The sequence below is a fragment of the Camelina sativa genome, chromosome 14 (genome assembly GCF_030686135.1).
Source record: "Camelina sativa cultivar CO46 ecotype springtype chromosome 14, ASM3068613v1".
In the NCBI taxonomy this organism is placed as follows: domain Eukaryota; kingdom Viridiplantae; phylum Streptophyta; class Magnoliopsida; order Brassicales; family Brassicaceae; genus Camelina; species Camelina sativa.
In genome coordinates, this window is record NC_141893.1 from 2,401,477 (window position 1) to 2,427,173 (window position 25,697).

Consider the following 25,697-nt stretch of genomic DNA (forward strand, 5'->3'; position numbering starts at 1 on the left):
AATCCAAAATCCTCTCAACTATCCGAGGAAACAAAAAAAAAGTCAAATGAAACCTCGATCGAGTATTAAAAACTCTTATCAGTTATCACAAAAAAAAAAAAAAAAAAAAAAAAAAAGGCAAAGTCAAGTCAAGCTAGAAAGAAAAGTTATTAGTATATATATATATATATATATTTTTTTTTTTATAAAGTTTTAAGGAGTGCATGCTCTGCATCCATATTCCCTTGGTTATTTGATGGGCTGAAATATTTATCATCGAGATTTTGTGAGGTAGTTAACGATACGTCTGCATCCCAGCGGACTATGAACCGATCAACCTGCAGAATTTATAGTTGAATTAATACAGAACCATTTATGATCACAGGAGAAGGGTTTGATATGTTATGACTTATGAACCTTAACGGCTTTAGCATCGACATGACCGAGCATAACTGATGCTATTTTCTCTGTATATAAAAGTTCATACGTATTCTCGTCGGAAGAAAATGTTCTAGCTGTCGTAGCTTCACGTATTGGATTGATAGCTGATTAGCCACCTTGACAATGACACACTCGAAAGGATTGGATGTAAAAACTACGATCCAATCATATTTCTCTGATATGCTTAAGAGTGTAATGAGATTAAATTATGCATTACGTCACTGATGATGTTTCTCCTTATTCCTTATCAGTATTAATACCATTTACTACTACTCTATCTGTTTATGTCTTATATCTCGTACAAGTCTGTTTCAATATAAATGTTGTTCTGATAGTAGTTTTATGTAAACAAAAAAAATAAATTGATTTATGAACATTCCTCTGTTTAATTATTGTAGTTAAGAAATAGACAGATTAGATGCTTTTAGTCAAATCTTACACTATTTTTCAAAGTGACACTTGTTACAAAATGAAAGGGGTAAACTCGAATAAATTGCTCTAACCATAAAGCACTCGGCAGAATTTAAACAGACTTAACTTGGGCCGAACTAACAACATTATTGGGCTTTACCAGAAAGAGGCCCAACCGAAAACTAACCCTGAGCCAAAACGCAGCTCAACCCTAGCTGTAAACCCGACGACCAAAAGTCAACAATCAAGAACTCAAAACTTATGTTTAAGACTTAAAGATGAACAAAAGATGGAACTCTCACTCTCTCAAATATATTGTAGAATCAAAAAACCCTAAAAAGGGGGAAAAACAGAGGCATAGCTAAGCTACAAATCCCACATTGCTAAAAGAACAAAAGTGCGAAAATATTACTACTAATGTGATTATTAAAAACATCCATAATTAAAAGTAATAACCAGCTAGATGAAAAACGCATTAATCACTGGAGTAGCAGTGGTAGCCATTATTCATCGAAAGAGCTTCCATGTATTGTTTCTCCAGCACTTCCATTACTCTGTCTGCTATGGCACTTGCATAAACACTTGATCCTTTACAAATCTGTTCATCACAATTAGTTACTCTAATAAGTTCTTATTTTGAGTCTGATTATTAAGGATTAAAATTGAAAAAAAAAAGAATATGAGAAAAACCTTGGTGTTGAACAAGAAGCTGTGGTGTTCACCGATCTGTGCACCAGCTACATGGTGAAGATCAAGCTGAAGCTGGTCAATGACTTTGGATACGAACAACAAACTATTGATTTTCTTCTTCTGCACGATCTTTATCGTAACTTCATCGTCTATGATACGTACATCAACCTCAGTGAACTTTGATTTCCGTTTGAGCCACGAGCATCTCAAGGCATTGTTCTTCTTATTGATCGAACTCTGTTCTACCACTTCGCTTTGAGCCTTGAAGTTCTCATCAACAACGTCGTCTCCTTCCCTCTTCAACCGCTTTATTCTTTTCTTTTCCACTAGCATCTTGAACTCATCGATCGTCCTTAACAACTCTTTGATGTAATCTATGGCTTCTCCCACGATTGATGCTCTGTCATTCTACATATATAATTCAAGAAATAAGGGTTTTAGATTGTAAAGTTAATTACTTGAAAGAGAAGTAATTAAGTAGTATATTAGTATGAAGAAGACCTTGGTGGGATTTGGAATTAGACTCCTTAAGTCACCAAAGCGGTCTTTGAAGTGAACTCTTCTCTCGCGTTCGGTAGGGAAAATTTTCCGCTTTTTCGATCCTCTCCCTTTACGGTTAAGACCAACGTCGAGGTTGTTGTTTTCTTCGTCATACAACAAATTCACACCTTGGTTTGTCTCAGCTTGATCTTGATCAACTCCAAGAAAAGTGCCATTAGGATGCTGCAAAGGGAAATTCAGATGGAAGAGCGGGTCATAGGCAGAGACAGAGGAAGATGTCATCATAATGTCTTGGAGGCACGGGTTTGCGAAAGGCGGAAGTGAGGATCTAGGCAGTTGCAAGAGACTGAGTAGGTCAGGAGTTGTATGGTTAGGACCTAGATTCACAAACTCTTGGTAACCATTGTCCCAGTTATTCGACTGTTGCGCATATGAGGAAGGATCTTGAAGTAGTGTTTGGTGCATCGAACTCTGGAATTGATGATGTTCACAGTTAGGAGGAGTAGCATTGATGTGAAGCTGATGAACATGAGCTGAGGCAGAGGCAGCAGCTAGAGAAGGGTCTTGTGGGCTGAGGTGGAGCTCAGAGAGATCTTCAAGACTGCAGTTGCTGTTGTTGTTGCTACCGACGACCGTGATGGCTGGTGGTGGCTCGGACGGAGAGACACTTCTCTCAGCCGTCAGTTCTCCCGGAGCATTTGGATCAAAACAACCAATTTCTTCAAACATGCCTCCTCCTCCTCCTCCTTCCATGAAAAAGGTCTAGAATTGTTTCAAAATCTGCAAACGTATTACATAATTATGATTTCCGGTAAAATTATATATAGAGAGAGCTTATTAGAACCTAAACTCGAACAAATCTGCTCTAACCATCTTTATAATCAACTTGTTTAAAAAGCTCAAGTAGATTCTTGTAATATATAAAGATCAGCTATATATATACATCATATATACTAAAAAAGTTATTAGAAAATAAATGAATAATAAAAAGAAGATAATTATTGTTACCGTCGTTGGCTGATGAATTCTCGGAAGAACCTTTATTTTTTTCGGATTAAAGCATCCAGAACTCACGCGAAGAAGAGAAATGCAAAAACAAGTCTCTCTCTCTCTCTTTTTTTTTTAAATGCCTATACGTTTGCAAGTTGAGAGTACAATAAAAAGAGAGGAAGGAAGCTGATAAAGATTATTTATAAAAAAAAAATGTAAAATTGCATAGAATTACATATGCTATTTATTTTTTGGTCGATGAGGGGACAAAAAAAAATGTTAATTTCAAAACAAACTCTTTTTATCGTTCAGTTCTTCTTATCCGTCTAGTTTGATAGTAGAACTGTATAATTGAAAAATATGATTACCCATTTTGGTTCTGCAAATTCTATGAACTTAAAGTAAATGACATGTCCATATTTCTTTTCATTTTTTGTTTTGTTTGATAAACAATGTTACACACGCATATATACATGTATGTAATTTATGTATCACATATATATATATAGTATTAGTTGTTGTGTTATAGTAGAGTGGGTATATATATATAACACAAGGGAGTGTTTTGTATTTGTGGTTGGAACATGAAAATAATCACTGAAGAGTGGGGGGCACAAAAGACCGGCCGGTGATTAGTTACAGTCTGCAAAAGTTCCATGACGGATGATGATGGGTCCCATCACGATTCTCTCAGGGTTTAGGGGCATTCCCGTCTTTTCTGTTTTCGAGATATTAATTAAAGAAGATGCTTCTTTCCTATTAACAATATAGTTTTCCTTTTCTTTCCTTCTTGCTGCTAACAAACAAGGTGGGAGTCAAGTCAAACAAACAAAGAAGATTCAGCTTTTTGTACAAACATTTGTGTGTAAGACTGACTTCTCTGATTCATACTTCTGATCTATTACAGTGACCAGGACGATATTTTTTTTTTGTACATGAAATAAGTAAAATAATAATTTTTTTGTCAAGGGTTTAGTAATTAAGGGACACTAGCTAGCTATTATTATTTTTATTATTGTTATTATTCATTTCTTATCGTTCTTCTTGTTTGTTGGGTCATGCAATGTGTGTGTTTTGTTGTTTCCAATGGCAAAAAAACTCAAACAGCTGAATTTTCTCTTTTGTGAAAAAAATATTAGAGCTTCGGGGGTCCCACGTGATGACGTAAGATGCAAAATTGAAAGAGAAAAAAAAAGAAAGAAACATTAATTTTGTAGAAAATTAAATCATGCTGTAGGGTAAAACGGTATTTTAATCATGCTGTAGTCGGATATATCCGCGGATCCCGGGTCGGGTCTGAAATTTTGCAACCTGAAATGAATCTACTCATGTCCTTTAAATATTTAAATCTTGTCTTTCTACGTAAAATAATCTATTGGTCTGGTGGTCAATGAATTAACGTAAAATCATGAAAGTTTCACGAGTTCGACCAGTCTCGAACTCAAATTCAAATGGTCAGCAGAATAATAATTTGAATAATAATTCAAATTCAAATTAAAATGAAAGCTATAATTCAAATGGTCAGCAGAATAAGTACATAGTTGACTGGTCGTGCCTTTTGAGTGTTTCCGTATCAAAAAGGTAATTCATTCCAATCACTTTTACGTCATAGTTATACTAATTATGTTAATTTATTTTAGTCATTAAACTATCAGAATTTTTTTTAAAAAAAATAGTATTTCTGGAAAATAATATAAAAATGTGTATTTTTGAAATTTTTCCTAAAATATATAAAAAAATATATAGAACGAATAAATTTTATATTTGTCAATAATACATTTTATTTATTCAAAATCATGAATGATAATGTGAAAATAGTTATTTATAAAATTTGATGAAAGTTAAATTTCTAAAATAATTTAATTAGAAAAGTTATAATTATCTTTTATAGTTATAATTATCTTTTACAATTCATAATTTATATAGTTTCAGCTATCAATGTAGATTTAAAATATAGATTAATATATATTATTAAATTTTTATTTAATTACAAATAAATATTATTTTTAAAAAAATAAATGTTAAATGAACAGATAGTTTGAAACCTTGTTTTTATGTATATAATTTTATTTTGCCCAAGAAAAAGATATGCCACAAGCGGCAGAGTCGCGAGAGATCCGACGGCTGAAAAGAAAGTAGTCTATTGGAGAACATATCTCAACACTTAATAAGAGTCTCTTGATGCTAACCCTAAATGTTTCTTCCGCAAATCTCCAGTTTTCTCCCTCCCCGCTAACCATGGGAAATTTCGGTAAGTTATTTATCTAGAGTTATTTTGTTTTAATTTATCTCAATTTGTTTGTTTGTTTACCCAGATTTGGATCTGAAAAAAAAGTTACACACTTGTGTCACAGATTTTGAAAGATGCCGATTGTGAGTTTACAAACCATGGATCTCAGACCAACCTCGATTCCATCTTTAGGCATAATACGGTTAATTTTTCCTTCAAAGAAGAAATCATCTCCCTGTGAAATTTATTATGTTGATTGTGAGTTTACAACTGCTAATTTTCATTGCAAGTTATTTTGTTTTAATTTATCTCAATTCGTATTTCAATATTATTATTTCTGGTTTGTGTGTCCAGATTTGGATCCGAAAGAGAAGTTATTTCACTTGGAGTTGGAGTTGAATTGTAGACATTGGTCTTACAATGGATCTCAGACCAGCCTCGATTCCATGTTTAAGCATTTTATATTCATATTTTCGTTTTTGTTATTTTGTTTACAATGGATCTTTGTTATTTTGTTTTAATTTATCTCAATTCACATTTCAATTACTATTTTTGGTTTGTGTGTACAGAAAGAGTAGTTATTCCACTTGGAGTTGTAGGCACATATTTTGAAAGATGTAGACATTGGTCTTACAATGGATCGATTCCATGTTTAAGCATTTTATTGTCAATTTTTTGGAATCTTTGATTGCGAGTTATTTTGTTTTAATTTATCTCAATTCGTATTTTAATTATTATTTTTTGGATCCAAGTTATTCCCACTTGGAGTTGTAGGCACATATTTTGAAAGATGTAGACATTGGTCTTACAATGGATTTGAGACCAGCCTCGATTCCATGTTTAAGTATTCTATTGTCAATTTTTTTGTTCAAATGTCTCTTTGTTTCAGATTTGGATCCAATGACCCACACAAGGCACATATTTTGGAAGATGTAGACGGTGACCTTCAGGAAGTTAACAACGAGATGCACTTCTCAACTTGGATCAATTTTCCGAAGTTTTTCCGCACAAAAAAAAGTTTACCAAGGTCTTTCAGGGATTTATTGATGCGTACGGGTAAGCTTCTCCTTTTTATTTATTTTGACAGTATCCTTTTAAAGGATTAGCGGATAGTTGTATAGTCTTAAGCTTTTGCCTCTGACACACACACACACTCGTTAGTAAATATGAATTTTTTTTTGGTTGAAGTGTTTTTTAACTTTGTATTTGCTTTGAATTTTTACTGTAAGCTGTGTTATCCTTAATCCACCCAACTGCTGCTACACGCAAACATTCTTGCTTACATATATTTACTGATGCAATGTGCATTTGCGCTTAGTGTTTTGTCTCTCGAATTTCACTGATCTCCTTTTTTTATCACCACATTGCAGGGTAGCCCAATCAAAGTGTATTCACAATTGTTACCTTCCCCTTCTGTTTGGTGACTGGGGTCATGAAATCTTCTGTCTGGCAACTATCTAGCCAGTTAATATACGTAACTCACTCGCAGCATCTCTATGTTCTTTTACAGATGTCATTGCTATGCATTTAAAGTTTCTAACAATCGTTTGGTTGGAGATAATTGAAAGTAGTACTCATGGAGATCAATAGTTATTCTCTCTCAGCTAGTAAGGACTTCTTTCTTCTTTCACTGCGTAAGATTGCTCTTGTCTATTAGAAAGCGCCCTCACAGTGTCTCTTTCTAGTGTTGTCTTTCTGCTTGAGCCTTCTTTTTAATTTGTCATTTTTACTACTTTCTTTTAATTTCTCATTTTTATTTTTATTTTTTTGGTTAAAATAATGCCTCTTATACACTTTTGCACAAAAAAAAGCCGAATCCCTAAGTTCTCTCTTCTTACTTTTTTTTTCACACATTTACAGCCGAATCCCTATTTCTCTTCTCCCTAGTTTTCATTTGTTAGGTTTTCAATCGGAATATGTGGGAGACTAAAAGTAGTAGAGTTTATGGTCTGAGTTTTCACCCTACGAAACCATGGATTCTTGCGAGCTTGGGCAGTGGTGCGATCCAGCTCTGGGATTACCAGAAGCGTAATTTGATCAAGACATTTGAGGAGCATGAAGAATCCGTATCCGTGCGTAGTGTTCAATTCCATAAGTCAAAGCCCTTCTTCGTCTACTCGGGAGGTATGCTTTATCTATTTTTTGCTCTGTGGCTCTTAGTAGATGATGATTGACAATGTAGTCTAAGCTTGATATATAGGCAAGATCTGAGATCCTGTTTGGGATTCTTCTTCAATACAGTTATGCTTCTATAATATTGCAGGGGATGATAGCAAGGTCAAAGTTTGGAACTACGAGACAGGCAAATCTTTTTTAACTCTAGAGGGGCATAAGGATTGTCTCCGCACAGTTCAGTTTCACCATAGTCGACGATGGATTGTGAGTGCTAGTGATGATACCACTGTCCGCATATGGAACTGGCGGATAAAATTGAACCGGCCGAGAAAATCTTGTATTTTTGTTTTGGATGATCACAATCATTCTGTCATGTGTGCGTCGTTCCATCCAAAAGAGGATGACCTTGTCTTAAGTGCTTCTTTAGATCAGACCGTTCGTGTATGGGATATTGGTGGGGGCATCCCTGTAGTCAAGCACACCCTTGTTCATCATGGAGGAGTCAATTGGGCTTCTTTTCATCCCACTCTTCCTCACATAGTCTCGGGTTCAGTAGACTCTCAAGTAAAGCTGTGGCCTATTGATGGTATTTATCTTTCTTTCTTTACATGAAAGTTGTTGACTAACCATCGTCTGTCCACTGATCTGCAAATTTTTGTAATGGAGTTGACGTAATAAATGTGTTCTTTTCAATTTTTTTTGCAGAAACTGAAGCTTCTGAGTTAGCCACTCTGCGTGGTCATGGTGATACTGTTTCATCTGTTATGTTTGCAAGACAGGACATCATTGTATCCAGCTCCAAGGATAAGAGCATTCGTGTTTGGGATGCTACCAAGCGAACTGAAATCCAAACTTTCAGCTATGCCCATTATCGATTCAGGATTCTGACAGTTCACCCTGAGGTTGGTTTACTGGCAGCGGGACATGGCAAGGGGATGATCTTGTTCAAACTTTGGAGAAAACATCCTGCATTTGCTTTGAGTGGTGATTCACTGTTCTATGTCAAAGATGGATTTTTGCGGCTCTACAAATATTCAACTCAAAGAGATTCACAAGTTATTCCTATAGGGCGTCCTGGTACTCCAAGATTGAACCAAAATCCTAGGACTCTCTCTTACAGTCTGAAGGAACTTGCAGTTTTGATCTGCTCCCATCTTCTTGGAGGTTCTTACGAGTTGTACATCATACCAAAAGAAGATGTCCTTGGCAGGAGTGACGTTGTGATAGATGCAAAGAGGGGTGAAGGTGGTTCTTACCGTATTCATTGCCCCTAATCGATTTGCGGTTCTTAAAAGCACCACAGAGGTTCAAGTCATGAATCTAGAGAACGAGGTTGTTAGAAGGAGTTCTCTGCCCTTTCCCGTAGATGCTATCTTTTATGCTGGGATTGGAAAGTTGCTTTGTAGTTCCGAGGATAGAGTGGTTCTCTTCGATCCTCAGCGAAGCCGTGTTCTTGGTGAACTCCATACACTTTCTTTGGTTAGACATGTTGTTTGGGCGAATGATATGGAGAGTGTTGCTTTGCTCAGCAGATATGCAATAACTATTGCGAGCAAAAAACTTGTCCTCCAGTGCACACTTAAAGAGCCAATACCTGTGAAAAGCGGAGCATGGGACGACAATGGTGCCTTTATTTACACCTCTTTAACTGATATCAAGTACTGGCGTCCTGATGGAGTTAGCAAAACCATCCAAGCCATTGATGTCCCAATCTATATCACCAAGGTTTCTCGAGATACAATCTTTTGTATCGACCAGGACGGGAAAAACAGTGCTATCACCATAAATGAACCCTCGGTAGTTTCCAAGAAAAGGAAAGCTGAGTCAGATGGAGATACCACAACCGCAAAGAATGACACCCAACCTTTCCCAGGGGAGGCCGACAACTCCAGAGCTAAGAGGAGAAAGATAGACGATAAATTTAGGTATTGCCCTCCTCTAGTCATTGCTTTTTAACTGCTTTTAGGTTCAATCTCAAGTTTCTTGGTTGTTAACAATGCAAATCTTTTCTTTCAGTGAGACACCCACGGAGATATCCTGGGACATGGAAAATGCTCCGGTTCCTTCAGGTTTTCCCCCGGAGAATGTTTATCCAAACATTCTGCATTCATTGAGAGAAGCAAATTTCAGGGGTCCTGTAAAGATTACTGGATATGTAGGCTATCTCGATTCACATGTTCCTGCTGGTCTTGACCCGAGAATTAAAATCAAGCGGGCGCATCTATATAATAGTGAGTTTGTATCATTTGGTTTTGTTTTTTGTTTTCTTGCTTAAAATGACATCAGGTTTTTCTTTTCTTTCAAGGACCGGCCAATACAAAAGATAATCAAGCTGCAGATTGGGAGCTCATTGATGAGATTGAAAATTGGCTTAAAAAAAAGAAAACAGCGAGAAATATAATGTTCATTACTGGTGACTGTGGTTTCAGTTCCGTCATTCAAGATTTGAAGAAAGCCGGTCATAACATACTCTTAGCTTATGTTCAGGGGGTAGAGAAAAACACATCAGCAGAGATCAGGAAGCTTGCAGATTTCTTTTGGGAATGGAGACTTCATTGGTCATATACCAGACGGCCTTAGTGCCGCTGAGAGAAAGGTGAAAAGGCACGCAGATCACAAGAAGAAAATGATGAACAAGATCAGCCCTGGGAGGAAGATGAGGAAGGATAAGAAGAGGAAGGAGAAGAAGAGGGAGGAGAAGGAGAGGAAGGAGAAGGAGAAGGGAGGATGCTGAGCGGTCTGAAGAATTTAGGTGAACCGATGATCCCTTTCATGTCCTGCAAAAGTCGCAGAGGTCTTAAAATTCTGTTTGCTGCTTTTTGTTTTGTTAGACAGTAAAGACTTAGATGTTTGAGAGAAGAAAGGCAGACAGTAACTTTCAGGTTTCAGACATGTCTTCATTTACCCGACTTCTGAACGTTTGCTTTTATTATATCTCGAATTTTTAACTCGAACAGAGAGAACATACAATTGTCTTCTTCAAGTAATATTTCAAAGAAAACAAAATCCGAAATGGTCATGAAATTCATAGCCACAAGAAAACAAAATCGATACAAACAATATCCGTTAGAGGCTATGTTTTATATGACATTCATGTCTTTGCTTCCCACTTCAACCACCATCAACTTTCCTCTTACGTTTGGCCCCCTCGTCTCTTGAGGAATCCGGACCATCACGTATCCTCAGACGTTTCTCAGAATCCTCCTCATCACTTGATGTATCCGGACCAAGATAGTCTAGGATAGGAAAGCCACCATCGAACAGATTTGTCCAACGCCATACTAAGGCTGCAGTGTCAGTACGTGGCACTTGTTCCAGAGGGACGTCATCAGGCACTACCAGGAAAACATTGTAACCTCTGGATGTCAAAGTTTTCAAGAAGATTGAGAAAACCCGTGTCTTTCCCTGGGATGTCTTTAGCAACTACGAGGAAGTTTGTCTCGTTATGTTCTAGTTCGTCATGAAAACTACGGAATGCCCAGTAAAGTATGTTTGGTTCGTGGGGTCAGTAACAAATTTGTGATGAGTACTTAACCAGCAATGTTGACTGTTTGGTCTTGTTACAGCTTTTACAAGGGAAAAGAATGCTGAGATTGTCCCCCGCGGCAGATACACAGTATTGTTAATTTGTGACGACTTTCCTCTTTCATTATTTAATTTGGCGATCATTTCAAAAGTGCAAGGCCAACTGTTCTCATTGGATGGGTTGCTCAAAGTGCAAGGTCCCTTTGCCACACATCAAAAGGTACAAAGCGTCATAGCCGCTCACCATGTCTCCTGGTTACTAGGTTATGCTTCAGACGTATACCATGAGTATGGTTTGGGGGGAGCCTCTCTCTCAAACTGCAGTCCATGTCTGAGTTGTAGTTATTCGGAATTAATCGCGGTTTGCCTAAAAGTAAGCCCGTTGTTGGTGAAAATTGACTCAGTTGAAAACAATGGTACATCATTTTTTTTACTGTTGCCTGAAGCAACTCAGTGTTTGAGCCATTGTTTTTTTTTTAACTTGTAAAATTATGTCAGTGAAAAATAGGATTAACTTACTTTTTGTTTAAATGTATATAACCAGCATTTTAAGCAAACAAAATGAAAAATAAATAGTTCAAATTGAAAACATTGGCAGAAACGAAAACGAAGAGCTTCCAGGACTTATCACTCGAGTAAATTAACAACTTCACCACTCTTTCTTGCAGGTTAGAAATATTCAAGGCCTACGTCGAGCTCAACGATAAGTAAGACGTAAATGATTATGAAGATGACCAAATCCAGTCCGGTATGCTTTCCTCGTACGTACGGTCTTTGGAAAACTTTCTAGTACTTTGGCCTACAAGATATATACGTATAGTATACGGAACATGAACATTTTATAAGAAATCGGATGTTTTTCTTTGTTGAAAATCTATAATTATCATTAAGAAAAACTTGCCTTGAGGTGTAGCCTATGATAGTAGTGGTTCAAACTAATACTCCCAGGAACATCAACACCCTCCTGCTTGACAACGAATGGAAAAGGTTAAAGAGGTTGTTGCTCAAATGGTTAGACAACGTATTGATGATACAGAGGAGAGGATGCTTACATTGCTTGCATGTTTTTCGCTTGAGAGATGCTTCCTGAAATTATCAAGGCTTTCGCACTCACAAAAGCAGTATTGGCAATAAAACATTTTGGTAGATTCACCCCTTTCACTGCACTTCTGAAGAACACTGCACTTCTGAAGAACGCGTCTTTGTGTCTCTGAAACAAGTGGAAAAGAAAAAGAAAAAATTAACTACAGCTCAGAAACAGCGTAATTAGTTTCAAACGTTACTGGTAATGAGGAGAGGACAAACAAACACCTGCAAGTAAGCTTTCCCAAAGCCACTCTGCAGAAGTGAGCAGGGCTGACATTTCGTAAGGCCTACATGAATAAGCCATAAAAAGGTTGTATTTCGTCCGTTGTTGTACCCGGGCAAGAATCTCTGAGAACGCAATTGTAGCCATAGTATCGGATATGAACATAATTGTAGCCGGAGGAGGATTATGTTTTTGCCACGTCATCAAATCTGCAAAGATGCGCTTGTATTGGATTTCTGTTTCAGTAACAGGAAAGCATGCGTCAGTAGAGATAGTTGAAATTTCAAACCCCTAAAAATTCCAGAGATGGATAACCAAAAGGGACTAACTGGGAGTGGTATGTGCAAGAGCGACTCCAGTGGAAGAGAGCCCTCGCAGGATGTGATCAGGGGTTTGTTTGTGGTCGCCGAAGGCAGTGATGGAGACAGGACCAGAGTAGCCTAGTTTCTTGAAAGCCACTTCCATACTCCGACGGACTTGACGAGCATCATAACCCTCGGGAATCGGACAGTCTATCATGTCCCACCACACCGCTATTTGAGCTGTCGCGTATTCAGGCGTCGCAGCATAGTTCTTTCCCCACATCCTCGTTACATCGTCAAGATCTGGATGTATAGGGTTCATAACCTCCTGCGAGTGGAAACAAACAGCTCAAATAGTATAGTATAGTTGGACAATGTACACGAGAGAGAGAGAGAGAGGATGCTTACTTGCAGTGCATGCTTTCTTCTCGAGAGATGAGTCCTGAAACCCTTCAGGGTATGGCACTCGAAACAGCACGATTTGCAATAAAACTTGGCAGAAGATAATTCACTACTGCAGTTTTCCTCAACAAGTGCGCTTTTGGGCTCAAGTAAGCTTTCCCAGGTCCACTCTTTACAAGTAGCCAGCGTCGAGCATGCGCGAGTCCTTGATGGATAAACCAGAAAAAAGTCGTATTTCGTCTGCTGTTGTAGACGGGCCAGATCCCAAGAGAAGACTTCTCGCCACTGGTCGGATATGAGCATCATTGAAGCCGGAGGAGGATTATCATCTCGCCACTCCAGCATATTCGAATACATGAGTGAGTATATGCTTTCTGTTTCAGTCAATCAAAAGGCAAAGGGACTTAGATTTGTTGAAATTTTTAAACTCCTAAATTCAGAGATCGATATAGCAATTGGACTAACCGGGTTTGATGTGTGCAAGACCGACTCCGGTGGAAGAGAGCCCTTTCAGGATGTGATAAGGGGTTTGTCTTTGGTCGCCATACCCGGTGATGGAGACAGGACCCGAGTAGCCTCGTTTCTTCAACGCCCCTTCTATGCTCGGACGGACCCGACGAGCATCATAACCCTCGCGGGGAATCGGACAGCCCTTCATGTCCCACCACACCGCTATTTGAGCTGTCGCGTACTCAGGCTCCGCATTCATCTGAACCATTCTATCAACTTCAACAAATCACAGACACAGACACAAAGTTCTCGATCCGGTAGGGTTTCTACTACAAGTGTGATGTACTCCCCTATATATTCACCAAACTAGTGGGCCTAAATTAAAGCCCGTAAGTCTGGCTTTTCTGGCTTTTCTGTTGAAGTTGATAGACTTGCTTCTTCACAGCCATTGGAGTTAATTATAATATAATCCAGAATTATTCAAATGAAACCATACACTTGCACCAATGATTATACAATGAGAAGGGATAAGTATGGCTTTTAAGTCCTAAGCAGACGGTTAGAATGATAAGACATACCATATCGAAGGTCCCAAAATTTAATGGTCGTGTCATGGGATCCAGTGACAACTTGTGGATCCTGCAACATCACAGATCAAACTGAGTTATGATAAAAAAAAGATTCCAGAAGAAATCCAAATCAATAACAAGAAGTCCATATGAAAAGATACGTACGGTTGGACGAGTGAAAACAGAACAAACGGTGTTCTCTTTGCATCTTGGTACAAAATATCTCAGACCTGCAAATAAGCAAACATGGAAACTAAAGCATCAAAAGAGCAGCAATATACATATACTAAAAACTCACTATTTCATCATAAAAGCATCTAATGCAAAGAGAGATTACAAACCCTTATTTCCAAATCTCAGATAAAAAAATTCCAACAGAAACAATCCCAAAAGTTCTGAAAATTTTGAAAAGCCTAGAGAGCTGAGCTTTCTCATTCAAAGCAGTAGCAAACTATCCACGAGTGAAGTTAGCAGCAGCAGAAGCAAGTAAGATCTGATCAATTCCCAATTCTCAATTCCCAACTCTGCTAACATCATAGAACACTAATTTTGCTCACATCAATTCTCAATTCGTTGAATCCTAATTTTTGCTAACATAAAAATCCCAATTACAAATGAAATTCGGAGAGAGTTTCTTACCAGATAAGGAGATTGGAGCATCACTGAACCAAACTGTCCCATTTTGGCCACTTGAATCTCCGATTTGGTGAACGAACCCTAATTTTTGCTAACATAAAATCCCAATTACAAATGAAATCCTAATTTTTGCTAACAACACTGAACAAAACTGTCCGATTTTGGTCACTTGAATCTCCGATTTGGTGAACGGATCGTCACTTCTCGGTTTGCTTTCGTCGTCGGAGAAAGAGAGAGAGAGAGGAGAGACGGAACCGAAGAAGAAGAAAAACAAATTGATTTTTTTTTTATATATATTAAAAGGTATCACCCAATAATTATTGGACACGTCGATAACTCCTATGGTCTCTTATTATTAAACACATTACAAAAAAAAAAAAATCACAATTGACAAGGAGAAGCCGTACAACATAATTTTGAGAACTTGAGATAAGTTTGACGTTTCTTTTTGTCTTTAAGAAAGCTGTGAGCTTCACTATCTGAGGAAAGAGCTGGAATGGCTCCCTTTTTTTAGTCGTCGTGATGGCTCCGCAAGCATTTGCAAATCTCAAAACTTTCCTCAATCTCACTTCATCCTAAGAAAATGAAATAAAGCGGTAATCATGTAAATCATATTTTGATCAAACAATTGATGAAGGAAGATTCATTCAATATTAAATGAATGAAGGAAAACTAAATGATTTTTATTTTATATTATATTAAAGGTATCACCCAACAATTATTGAACACGTCGATAAATCTCTTAAATCATGAATAGCATGGATCTCTTAACACATTACAAAAAAAAAAATCACAATGTATTATAGAAATTGTAGATATACTAACTATAGAAAATTGGTAAGTATATAAAACAAATGCATAATCAATTGGTAAGGATACAATTCACTATGTAAATTGTTTCATCTAGTATTTTTATTCTTTCATAATAAACAAATCATTTTTAAAATTTTACAAATGATGCATATATTATAGATTATAATCAGTTTGAAATTTGTAGATTTGTAATTTCAATTATAGAAAGAAACAGTATGTTCTATAATTTTTTTTTACAAAAATATTTTAGTATTTATTTGTAAGATAATGGGATTAGTTTCTTTGAAGACATATTTTTAGTACCGCTTCCGGCCTCCATATCTCTAAGTATGACTCTGATGCTTAATATATCCATAGTGGTGTCTTCAAATTTAAATAAAACTAGGATATATCCCGTGCTTAAAGCACATACAACATTTTTTTTTTTAAAAATTGTAATATAATAATAATTATTATTGTTTTAATTTTTAAAAAGTTACTTTGTTTGAGATAATATTTATTTTTAATTGTTATGTAAATCTATTAGTCTATTTGAATACTAATTATTTTAGAATATTATAGTATCTTATTTTTGACGTATTATTACAGTTTTATATTGTTTGTTTGTTGTATTTGCATCATTATTTTGTGAAATATAAAATAGTAATTTTAATATTATAATTGTGAGCAAATAAAAATTATTAATTTATTATCTATATAAATTTAGTTTTATCAACCCGCCAATGTGAAAATTAAAATATACATTTTCATACATTGAGTAGTATATTTTCGTTTTAAAAAATTCAAATCACAACATATGCAGAAAATATGCATTTTATTAATTATAAGTATTATAAGAAAATTTCAAACAATTTGTAAATAAAATAAAATAAAGATGATAGGAGAACCATAATTAGAAATCTTAACAAAATCTTCGAATTTAGTTAATAAAAATAATTTATTGTATACTTGGATATAAAATCTTAGTTTTTAAAATTCTGATTGGTTTATATATTTAAAAAAAAAATTAGTAATTTCGTCCATAATTTTTTAATATTTGATCTGTGAGTGTTTTTTATTTTTAATTAATTGTATTTACTTAAATTAGTTAATTAAGCTTAATTAATTTTTTCTAATGGCAATTGAATATAATTTTTTACACATTTTAAGGTTAGTTTCATATTTATACTTCTCAATTAATATAGTAGGATGTAAGTTAATCTATAATGCAAATACGATAAACAAACAATAACAATATATATCAAACAAATAAAAATACTATGGTATTCAAAATCTTACATGATAAGGATTGTAATAAGATACCTAATTCTAATAAAAAAACGAGTAGTTTGTATATACGTTGACGAAATATAAATACATTGATCTTCTAAATATATTTGTTGGTATCTCAAGTTATTTTGTTTTAATTTATCTCAATTTGTATGTCTACTTTTTTTTGTCAGACCACAATTTAAACATAAGTGGTGTAGAGTTGAAGGTACACATTCTCAAATATTTAAATCATAACAACAGTTTTCCGATTCATACGCTCTATCTCACTTTTATACTCAGTTAATCTTATTCAACAGTTTTGTTGTTTAATCTAAAGGTAAACAATTGAAGAAAAAATCAATTAGAAAAAAACAAAAAAAAACAAAATATTAATAGTTGACTAAATGTCTAAAACAAGTTGTTTCTTTAGTGGACAAAAAAAGTGCATCTCTTTTAACACAAATGATAGTATAAGATTACAAGTCTTAATTTAGAATTCAGTTCATTGTTTAGGTTCATTCTCTTCTAAGATGCAATTTTCATGTTTTTCTTCACATTAATTCTTTTGATGGACATAAGAGCATTTTTTTTTGTAATATCTAATATTAAGTGATATATATTTAACCATTGTAAGACTGTAGTAAATATATTTTCAAAACATATTAATCTTAATTTTCTGGAATTGTTAATATAATTATGAAATATTAATAATATTATAATTTCTCTTATTAATTTTTTTTTTTTTTAACAAACTAAAAAAAACTAATGCAGAATAACTCTCTGCTGCTAACCAGGTTTGTCCCGTTTTAGTTCCTATTTTAATCCTAACGACAACACATACGATCTTTAAAGATCGAACAAAACCAAAAAGATAAATTAAACACCCATTTATTAGTATTGGTTCCTATCATAATTTTGAAAAAAAAAAACACGAAATGGACTTATATAGATAGGTTTCGTAATTTTGAGACGGTAACATATATAATATAATATATGGATGGACCCATACATACTGTATCTCTTATTAATAATTGTTTTCCCTCCTTTATGACTTTATGAGGCTTGTTTTGGGCCTCAATAAATGTATCTGAAGTAGGGGTTATAACACGTTCCGTTATTTTGAGCCAGACACGGACACGACTCACGAGAGAGATAGAGAGGGCCTGAACCCAAAGAACACATCATCATCTGGACCCATATCAATCAATTAAGTAACGTACATTTTCGAAATCTTTGTTAACACGGAGTCGTCCCATCCAAATCCAAGGTGGTAATCATGATGTAAGTAAAATAATTAATTGCTTCATTATATCAAAATTTTGGCAAATGTACAACGAGAAAAACACATGATTTACTGTAATTTTTACCGTCACGATTACCACCTGGCATATTCTTCTTCATTGACTTAATTAATAGCGCGACTTCGTTTTTGACATATCTTATTTGGGCCTATAAAATCATTAATAAGCTTATCTAATCTTCGGCCCAGAGTATTTAATAAGCCTCTTTTGCCTAAACGGCTAAAAACACCTTCACATGTACCATACCATTACTATTATTAAGTACCAAATTCAACTTTTATTTGTCTTTTCAAAATTGAAGATCTTTCATCTATATCTTCGCCCTATTTATTTCCTCGCAGAAAAGACTAAAACTTATAAATTCATAAAGATCAAAACAAGAAAAAAAAAAAGGTGAGAGATGACTATTCATTGAAAAAAATTAAAGGAAAAGAAGTTGGGAGCATTGATCTTTGTGTACTAAAATTAGAAAAATATATTTTTTTTTTGCCAGCTTGTCATTTTCCTATTGTCGCAATACCTTTCTCTCTCTCTTTATATATATATATTAACACACTAAAGCCATCGCCGCACACTACTTGCTCTCAACATTTTTGGCTTTCCTTTGCTTTCTTCACCAACACAAAATCTTCAAGAAAAAAAAATGGGGAGAAGACCATGCTGTGAGAAAATGGGATTGAAGAAAGGGCCATGGAGTGCTGAAGAAGATCAACTCTTGATCAATTATATTACTCTCCATGGCCATCCCAATTGGAGATCTCTCCCTAAATCTGCCGGTATATATTATTATCCTTTATTTTTCTTATCTTTTATGTATTTTCTAGAGTAAAGGTATTGTTTTTTGAATTGGTTTGGTGTTTTGTGTGAAATGATTATTAGGGCTACTTCGGTGTGGAAAAAGTTGCAGGCTCCGTTGGATTAATTATTTGAGACCAGACATCAAACGTGGCAATTTCACTTCTCTTGAAGAAGATACTATCATCAACTTACATCAAATCTTAGGCAACAGGTTCCTCCTACTTTTTATGCTATATTTTCGATTTTTAATTGTTTTTTTTCGGAACCATATATCAAAACAATACAATACTAGTATTTATTTAAGAAATCAATCCCTTTTTATTACTTTGGAAATATCATTTCTATTGTTTTTTTTTTCTTTCCGCTAGAAAAAAAAAAGAAAATAGTTTCTTTTAAGTTTTTTTTTTTGAGTGTGACTAGATTTACTCCAAAATCTTTCTGAAATATTACAGTACATCTGTGTGGGGCTCATAACCGAGAAGATTCCAACCCGTGATTGCCTTTGTCCACTAAATAATTTCGATTCTTTCTTTTACTTTTTTTTTTCTTTTAATTTTTTTATCACTACTAGACAAGATAGGCACATTCATCAGTGTAAAGACATGTGCACATTTTTCTTTAACTATACCACATGAGGTTCAATAGCTTCTCTGTTTGTTTTGTTCTCATTACAATGTAGTAGACGTATTAACATATTGATGAATTTTTATTCTTTCATTTATGTGACATTTTGCTTGATACTTTTTTTTTTTTTTTTTGGTAAGATGGTCTGCGATAGCTGCCAAATTGCCAGGACGAACAGACAATGAAATTAAAAATGTTTGGCACACTCATTTGAAGAAAAGACTCCACCAGAATCAAGATGAAGATAACAAGGAAACTGTCGTTACTGCTACTACAGATGTAAAGAGGCCAACCTCTCCGGAACAGCAACAACGATCTACAGATGCAAAGAGGCCAACCTCTCCGGAACAACAACAACAATCTAGCAGTAGTGCTGACGTTTCAGCGGTTACAACATCCGGAAACAATAACGATCACATGTCCAATAATAACAGCAAAGACTCTGCGACGTCATCAAAAGATGTTCCTGCATTGATAGATGAGAGCTTTTGGTCAGAAGTCGTATCCATGGATTACAACATTTCAGGAGATGATCATGAGAAGAACGAGATAAAGATAGAGAACTGGGAGGGCTCGTTAGATAGAAGTGACAAGGGTTATAACTACTCGAAATTGTATAACCATGACATGGAGTTTTGGTTTGACCACCTCACTACTAGTCCTATAGTTGGAGAAATCTCCGACATTTCTGACTTTTGATTTTTTTTTTTTCCTTTTTCATTTTGTAGTTGAGAGTTCAGGACGTATATCTTCTTGCTTCGTGACGCACATGAATAAAAAAAAAGTCCCTTACGTTTTCTTATACCAGTCCTCTGTTTATCATGTGTATCGTTTGAAAATTTTGATCTTAAGGTATTTGGTTGATTAAAAGTTATGATATAATTACTATAGGATATATTCTGAAATCATTTTCGTACATTATAAAGCTTAACGTATATTATGATTGTTTGTGTTTCATTTGACGTCTTATGATCATTGTTTTTTAATATAAAGAGGTTTATCTTATGTTTGTCTTTGTCTTTTAATAAACATCTTTTTATAATTATAAATTTAAAATCTTTGGTGATGTCTTGTACTGTAACTAAAACATGTTTAGTGGATGGCTAAATTAAAGAAAGCCTATAATATTGTTGTTTTAATAGTCGGATACTTTTAAAAGCATATTCCCTTTTTTCTGTGCACATTTTAAATTCTTCTGGTTTCACTATCAGTAATGGCAAACTGACAAAAAAAAAAAGATTGATTAATCAAGGTCCACTTTCTCGTAACATACTTATACATGCATAACATACTCAGTGATTTCTAAACACAAAAGCTGAATTGCACATTAATAAAACTCAAAACGAGATAACCTAAAAAATTATTACCAAAGAAGCACCATTGATATTATCGATGATCCAGCGATGACTCCACTATAGATTTATATCACCACCATCAACTAAACTAAATGGAAAACTTTGGTTCTTCGACACATAAAACCAATGAGAAAAGCATGAAATGATTAAAACGTGGTTGACAAGTGACAACTAAATGGAAAAATCAACCAGAGAATAGTGATGATATTTCTCAATTTATCACTTTATCAGTAACTCTGGCGAGGTCCCGGACCTACCTCGGATGAGCCAAATCCAGTTCACTTTTTTGACATAGCATGGCCGACTAATAGAGTAAGTTTCTGAGCCACAGAAACGTTTTTTACAATACTCTAATACCATTTCTGATGAGCTTCAACAATATGCAACTACACCTTGTGAGTCTCAAAGCATTTGTGCTACTTCTCAAGAATTTGGAGCTACTAAGAGAGATTTGAGTCGACCATATATATCATAGAATGTTAAAACAACAAATATCAACCGGTTTGTAATAGATTTTTGAAAATCCATGACTGAACACCAAGTAATGCCTCGCGAAAACTGAGTTGACAAAAGATTAAATCCTAGTAAACCAAGCAGTACTATTTCAAACAAACAAAAAACAGAAAAATAACTCATTTCAAGTGGTGCATACTAGAGCAGGGTTCATCTGTATTTGAGTCTCTTTCACTGTCAAATCAGCTGGAATTACTACGAAGCAACTCCACCAGGTCGGCTTTCTTCATCTTTGAAACCCCTTTTAGTCCCCGTGACTTTGCTATGCCTCTCAGTTCCATCAGCTTCAGTTTACTCAAGTCTTCCACGGATTCCTCCTCGGCTTCTTCCTCAGCTTCATCACTATCTTCGTCAGCATCATCGAGAGACTCTTCATCATCTGATAACACATCCAAAATAACATCATCATCATCTGATAACACCTCTTGAGTAACATCATCATCATCCTCCTCCTCTTGAAAAAATGATGATGACTCTGGCTTCTGCTCTGATTCTGATGCAAGCATAGTTGTCACAGGTTCAGGTTCTAACTCATTTTCAGGTTCATGCTCATACTCAGGCTCCTTCTCATGCTCATTCACAGGCTCATTCTCAGGCTCACCATGCGACTCCACTGTATCCTTCTTCTGGGTCCAAGTTACGCTGTAACTTGATTCCTGATCAAAAGTTGCCTCGCTAGAGTAAGCTGGCGGTGATTTAGATCTTGGTACTGGCGACTTTCTTCTGAAGCTTGATGTTGGTCTGGAAAAGGATGATGAATTATAATCTTTGTTCGCTGAATTGGCAAGATTTCCATTGCGATCCTGTTTGTCGACAGTATCTCCATGCACATCTCCCTGGCTGCTAAATTTGCTAACTTGCTTCTTGCTCTGCTCTCCCGAGTGCTTCCTTAGTAACTTAAGAAGGGAGTCGACAGTTTCACTTTCTTTCCCCTGCCCTTTAGAAGATTCTTCAATCTTTTTTTCTTCTTTCTTTGCAGCAGCACGAGCTCGAAGCTGAGCTTGAACCTTCCTGAAAAGCTCCACAATCTCTTTCTCTCTTGGTCCAGGGGATGAGGTAGCTTGGAATTTGGGGGAGTTAGATAGAGAGAGTAAAGGTCCATTTCTTGAAGACAACATGTCAGAGTTTTCGATATCAAAATCGTCTCTCCCTTCGTTTTGCCTGTTGCCTCCACGGGAACCATGCTTATTAAGTCTTGAGAAATCAGGATTTCTCCTATATCCGCCAGAACTAGCTCGGCACACAAAAGAACTAGTACTGCGGATAGATTTCAGACGCCCATTCTTGTGATCCAGACAGGAAGACCAAGGTAGTATGGCAAGCGTTCTTCTTGAAACAGCAGAGTTAGAGAAGCAACGGCTGTCTGAAAGTGTACAACCTGTGTTTTTACCAAGCAAATATACCTCAAAAAGTAAGCTTAAAAATACCAACAAATAAGTAAACAGAAGCATGTAAACAGTCCACACACGAATAAGCCGAAGTATATTATATATTATACTCTCAGAAACATTTCATCGAACAACTGGTGGACAACAAAACAAAAATCATATTTTCTTAACACACCGCCGTTTCCGCCTATAGTGACTAATGCATAAAACAGTGAGTGCTCAATGAGAATTTAAAGAAGAACCCAGCAACAATCTTCCCAGCAAACATATAGAGAAGGCTTAACTAAATTATCAACGACAATTATACATATACATAAAAACAAAATTAACAACGACATGTTAGAGAAAGAGCGAGAGAGAGAGAGGATAGTGAAGTACCAGGGAAGTAATCACAATTCAAATGGAAAGTTCCCGACATCGCCATGAACAGACTTCGGCGAAAAGAAGATAGATTTATGCTTCTTCTTGCATTGCCCTTTTCCTTCTCGACCCTCTCTTTGTCTTCTCTGTAACAACAAACTCTAATTCTTAATATTGGGCTTTTTTATGGGCTTTGGACAACTTCCGAAAAATAAAACCGAAGCGATTGTCATAACTGAAAACTAATTCGACCTAATTTCCCGGTCACGATTCTACCAAACCGAAATCAATTTCATATTATTTTATTTTCGGTACAGTCTTGTTTAGCTCGGTTTACAACCGTGGTTCGGATTCTCTAAAGAAAATGGTTGTTCATAGAGGATAAAGCCACCATGAATGAACCTTTTTCCTCAACACTCAAAACAGTATCCGTATTAAGATTAGAACCAAGGGGGGCCAACATTTGCCACAAACATCTCCCAATGAAATCTACATTGGAGTTTAGAAAACTGAAACAAAGAGACAGTGAAATGTGGTGCGAGATGTTTCCTTGTTATTATTACGCCTTGTGGTCTTTTGCCATTTCATCCACATCAAGTTCTACCGCCAGGATTGGAGAATCCTCTTCCATGGCAAATTCACTGTTCAGACCAAACAGGGTTTATTTCTCTATCTCAGTAAGAAAAGAATAAGAGAAAGATTAAAAGCTGATAGGAGATGATAACCTCTTCTCTTACCTGTTACTTACTGGACCATGATCCACAGCTGTCCTCAGACAATATATAGCTCTTCCTACTATGTCCGTCATTGAAATCGGACCAAATGTTCGACTATCATATGCTTCCTACTCAAACGTACCAAAAGTATACAGAGTTTCAGTTTCTCTTGTGTAACGCATCATTGCAAGAGCGCTACATAGATAACTGTAAGGGAGCCGGACTTTTGCAAGTGTGTCGTGTTATGGTGTACCTTAGATTTCACCTCTTGGTTCTCAGCTACAACCCAGCACTGATCCTTTTCAAGAACAAAAGGCTCCTCTTTTGCATCACTTGAAACCATTTCAGATCCTTCTAAAGCTGCCAATCTTCTGACTATATACTTATTTGTTTCATTCGGGTCCTTCAAGACAACAGCATCCCCAATGAATACGTACCTAGACAAAACCACAAAAGTCAGATGGGCATCACTCATATGTAATAACCATGCACAGGATTAGATAAGGCTTGAGAACTTGGGGGGATTCAGCTGATGTTTAGATACATCAAAAAGCTGAAATGCAAAATTCACATTTTCAATGGACTCATCGGTGCCAACCTAATCAATTCCGTCCAATCAAAGTAGGTAGACTGACATACATACGCCCACTATTTATCAGAGGATTCAGAGCAAAACAACAAAAATCTATTTCTTTTGTGACTCAAGATCAAGGAAACTGAGAAACTTAGCTCTCCTCACAAAAATCGTACTCTTGTCTACAGTTGTGACTTCAAATACAAACTCCAATGTCAATCCTAGATTCCTTATGCCTACTTACAACCTCGAAATGCGCGAAAGTCAATAAAAATAATCTAAAAACCCCTAGTAAGATATAGCTAATGGAAATTTAGAAGCAAAGAAAGAAAACACAAATAATCTAAAGTTCATGACTTTATCCCATTCAGATAACTAGCAGTCCAGCAGTGCAACTACAGAGTACAGAGTCACATTTCATGAAACACGAAGCGGTAACTTCAAGGTTTATGTAAGTGAAACTCAAAAGACAAACCCTTAACGCCAAGAAAGATACCTTGTATCAACAACTGGTAGCTTACGGACAAGTAGCGTGTTTTCATTTGATCCCATGGTTGGGGCCATCTCTTGTCCTTTATTGGAGTTGTGTAAGTAGGTTATCCTTCCATAAAATAGATTCTTCACGACTACACCAAAGAGTTCCCGGTCACTGAGCTTCTCTCTAGTATGTTTCTGAACAGACAGAGTAACCCCCAAGGATGGTAAATAAAAGAGATTATACATGCACACTTACAACTCAATGAACTGAAAGAAACGGCTTGAGCCTTGAGGTGCAGCAGAAGATAAAGCAGAGGACTATAACAATCATGAAGGTTTTTTTTAAGGTCACTGGATTTAAACGTAAACTGATCATATTAAAGAAATGATCCCTTAGCATAAAGTATTTCCCTTTTCTTTTTCTTTTTTAACATCAAAGTGAGCTCTTTTATTATAGTTACAATCACCAACGAAAAGCATAACTATTTTGTTTGCATAGCTCGAAAGAAGCAAAATTTCTTGAACAATGGCGCTTTATGGAAGCAATTCCCTTAAGATAAATCAAAATTGGAAGGAAAAATAAAATCAGAAACCCTAGTCAATTTAATCAAATCCAAAACCAATTTTTTATAAATTACACAGAGAGAGTAAGAAAGTTCAAAATCCATAAATCCTGTAAGGCAAATGCAACCTGAGTCACAGAGTGATAGAAGAGAGTTATAAGAAAGAACCTTGAGGCTGAGAGTGAGAGAGTACTCGAGCTTGTGAGCCATGTATCGGACCCAATTCGTGATGGAGGCCATCGTTAAATGCTAATGACTTTAATCGGAATGGACTCCTTCGCCGCCGTGGTCGAACTAGTGTTTTATGGGTTCGTCGGTCATAAAACTCTCGTGATTTCCAAATATTGTAAAAAAGAGTCTAAACTTTTAAAGAATGTTCAAATTAGCCTCGCAACTATTTTTTACTGTTCGAAT

At 35.8% G+C, this 25,697-nt stretch overlaps 5 protein-coding genes and 1 pseudogene across 8 annotated transcripts; 2 read left to right on the forward strand and 4 right to left on the reverse strand.

The window, feature by feature from the left end:
- Positions 1-1,077: 1,077 nt before the first annotated feature.
- LOC104739169 (transcription factor bHLH89-like) lies at positions 1,078-3,452 on the reverse strand. Its single transcript, XM_010459436.3, has 4 exons — positions 3,031-3,452; positions 2,023-2,802; positions 1,522-1,929; positions 1,078-1,429 (listed from the first exon to the last, which is right to left on the reverse strand). The coding sequence occupies exons 2-4, from the start codon at positions 2,773-2,775 to the stop codon at positions 1,307-1,309; spliced, it is 1,284 nt and encodes a 427-aa protein (XP_010457738.2). The 5' UTR covers positions 2,776-2,802; positions 3,031-3,452; the 3' UTR covers positions 1,078-1,306.
- Positions 3,453-5,035: 1,583 nt separating this feature from the next.
- Positions 5,036-10,311, forward strand: LOC147927771 (coatomer subunit alpha-2-like; annotated as a pseudogene). Its single transcript, XR_015579905.1, has 8 exons — positions 5,036-5,263; positions 5,367-5,500; positions 5,597-6,298; positions 6,613-7,366; positions 7,506-7,943; positions 8,063-9,282; positions 9,374-9,588; positions 9,663-10,311. The product of XR_015579905.1 is annotated as a coatomer subunit alpha-2-like (transcript).
- Positions 10,312-11,376: 1,065 nt separating this feature from the next.
- LOC104739171 (uncharacterized) lies at positions 11,377-15,127 on the reverse strand. 3 transcript variants are annotated; one of them, XM_019236394.2, is made up of 10 exons: positions 14,554-15,127; positions 14,080-14,144; positions 13,924-13,984; positions 13,361-13,604; positions 12,902-13,269; positions 12,521-12,821; positions 12,194-12,427; positions 11,935-12,092; positions 11,784-11,846; positions 11,377-11,681 (listed from the first exon to the last, which is right to left on the reverse strand). In XM_019236394.2, the coding sequence occupies exons 3-10, from the start codon at positions 13,957-13,959 to the stop codon at positions 11,580-11,582; spliced, it is 1,506 nt and encodes a 501-aa protein (XP_019091939.2). In that variant the 5' UTR covers positions 13,960-13,984; positions 14,080-14,144; positions 14,554-15,127; the 3' UTR covers positions 11,377-11,579. The 3 variants fall into 3 exon arrangements, with proteins under 3 accessions (XP_019091939.2, XP_087340259.1, XP_087340258.1); XM_087484133.1 differs by having other exon boundaries at positions 13,361-13,614; positions 14,554-15,126; XM_087484132.1 differs by having other exon boundaries at positions 13,361-13,782; positions 14,554-15,126.
- A 3,085-nt stretch (positions 15,128-18,212) lies between these two features.
- On the forward strand, positions 18,213-20,139 carry LOC104739173 (transcription factor MYB13). The gene is made up of 3 exons (XM_010459442.3): positions 18,213-18,691; positions 18,795-18,924; positions 19,478-20,139. Exons 1-3 carry the CDS (start codon positions 18,559-18,561, stop codon positions 20,034-20,036), a joined length of 822 nt encoding a protein of 273 aa, XP_010457744.1. The 5' UTR covers positions 18,213-18,558; the 3' UTR covers positions 20,037-20,139.
- A 1,003-nt stretch (positions 20,140-21,142) lies between these two features.
- Positions 21,143-23,187, reverse strand: LOC104739174 (rho-N domain-containing protein 1, chloroplastic). The gene is made up of 2 exons (XM_010459444.3): positions 22,972-23,187; positions 21,143-22,583 (listed from the first exon to the last, which is right to left on the reverse strand). Exons 1-2 carry the CDS (start codon positions 23,015-23,017, stop codon positions 21,388-21,390), a joined length of 1,242 nt encoding a protein of 413 aa, XP_010457746.3. The 5' UTR covers positions 23,018-23,187; the 3' UTR covers positions 21,143-21,387.
- Positions 23,188-23,223: 36 nt separating this feature from the next.
- On the reverse strand, positions 23,224-25,631 carry LOC104739175 (mitochondrial ATP-independent inner membrane protease subunit 2-like). The gene is made up of 5 exons (XM_010459445.3): positions 25,452-25,631; positions 24,740-24,915; positions 23,923-24,106; positions 23,691-23,797; positions 23,224-23,594 (listed from the first exon to the last, which is right to left on the reverse strand). The coding sequence occupies exons 1-5, from the start codon at positions 25,521-25,523 to the stop codon at positions 23,513-23,515; spliced, it is 621 nt and encodes a 206-aa protein (XP_010457747.2). The 5' UTR covers positions 25,524-25,631; the 3' UTR covers positions 23,224-23,512.
- Between the last annotated feature and the right edge of the window lie 66 nt (positions 25,632-25,697).

Excerpts from the sequence above, each read along its gene's own strand:
- LOC104739169 (XM_010459436.3), bottom strand. The coding sequence starts at position 2,775 with ATGGAAGGAGGAGGAGGAGGAGGCATGTTTGAAGAAATTGGTTGTTTT. Across the intron at positions 1,930-2,022 it reads TAATTCCAAATCCCACCAAG|AATGACAGAGCATCAATCGT; the intron begins GTCTTCTTCATA and ends TTATATATGTAG. Across the intron at positions 1,430-1,521 it reads GCTTCTTGTTCAACACCAAG|ATTTGTAAAGGATCAAGTGT; the intron begins GTTTTTCTCATA and ends TGTGATGAACAG.
- LOC104739171 (XM_019236394.2), bottom strand. The coding sequence starts at position 13,959 with ATGACACGACCATTAAATTTTGGGACCTTCGATATG. Across the intron at positions 12,822-12,901 it reads GAAGAAAGCATGCACTGCAA|GAGGTTATGAACCCTATACA; the intron begins GTAAGCATCCTC and ends TTCCACTCGCAG. Across the intron at positions 12,428-12,520 it reads TCTTGCACATACCACTCCCA|AAATCCAATACAAGCGCATC; the intron begins GTTAGTCCCTTT and ends TTACTGAAACAG.
- LOC104739173 (XM_010459442.3), top strand. The coding sequence starts at position 18,559 with ATGGGGAGAAGACCATGCTGTGAGAAAATGGGATTGAAGAAAGGGCCA. Across the intron at positions 18,692-18,794 it reads ATCTCTCCCTAAATCTGCCG|GGCTACTTCGGTGTGGAAAA; the intron begins GTATATATTATT and ends AATGATTATTAG. Across the intron at positions 18,925-19,477 it reads CATCAAATCTTAGGCAACAG|ATGGTCTGCGATAGCTGCCA; the intron begins GTTCCTCCTACT and ends TTTTTTGGTAAG.
- LOC104739174 (XM_010459444.3), bottom strand. The coding sequence starts at position 23,017 with ATGGCGATGTCGGGAACTTTCCATTTGAATTGTGATTACTTCCCTG. Across the intron at positions 22,584-22,971 it reads GAATTGTGATTACTTCCCTG|GTTGTACACTTTCAGACAGC; the intron begins GTACTTCACTAT and ends GTAAAAACACAG.
- LOC104739175 (XM_010459445.3), bottom strand. The coding sequence starts at position 25,523 with ATGGCCTCCATCACGAATTGGGTCCGATACATGGCTCACAAGCTCGAG. Across the intron at positions 24,107-24,739 it reads CTACCAGTTGTTGATACAAG|GTACGTATTCATTGGGGATG; the intron begins GTATCTTTCTTG and ends GGTTTTGTCTAG. Across the intron at positions 23,595-23,690 it reads CATGGTCCAGTAAGTAACAG|TGAATTTGCCATGGAAGAGG; the intron begins GTAAGAGAAGAG and ends TGGTCTGAACAG.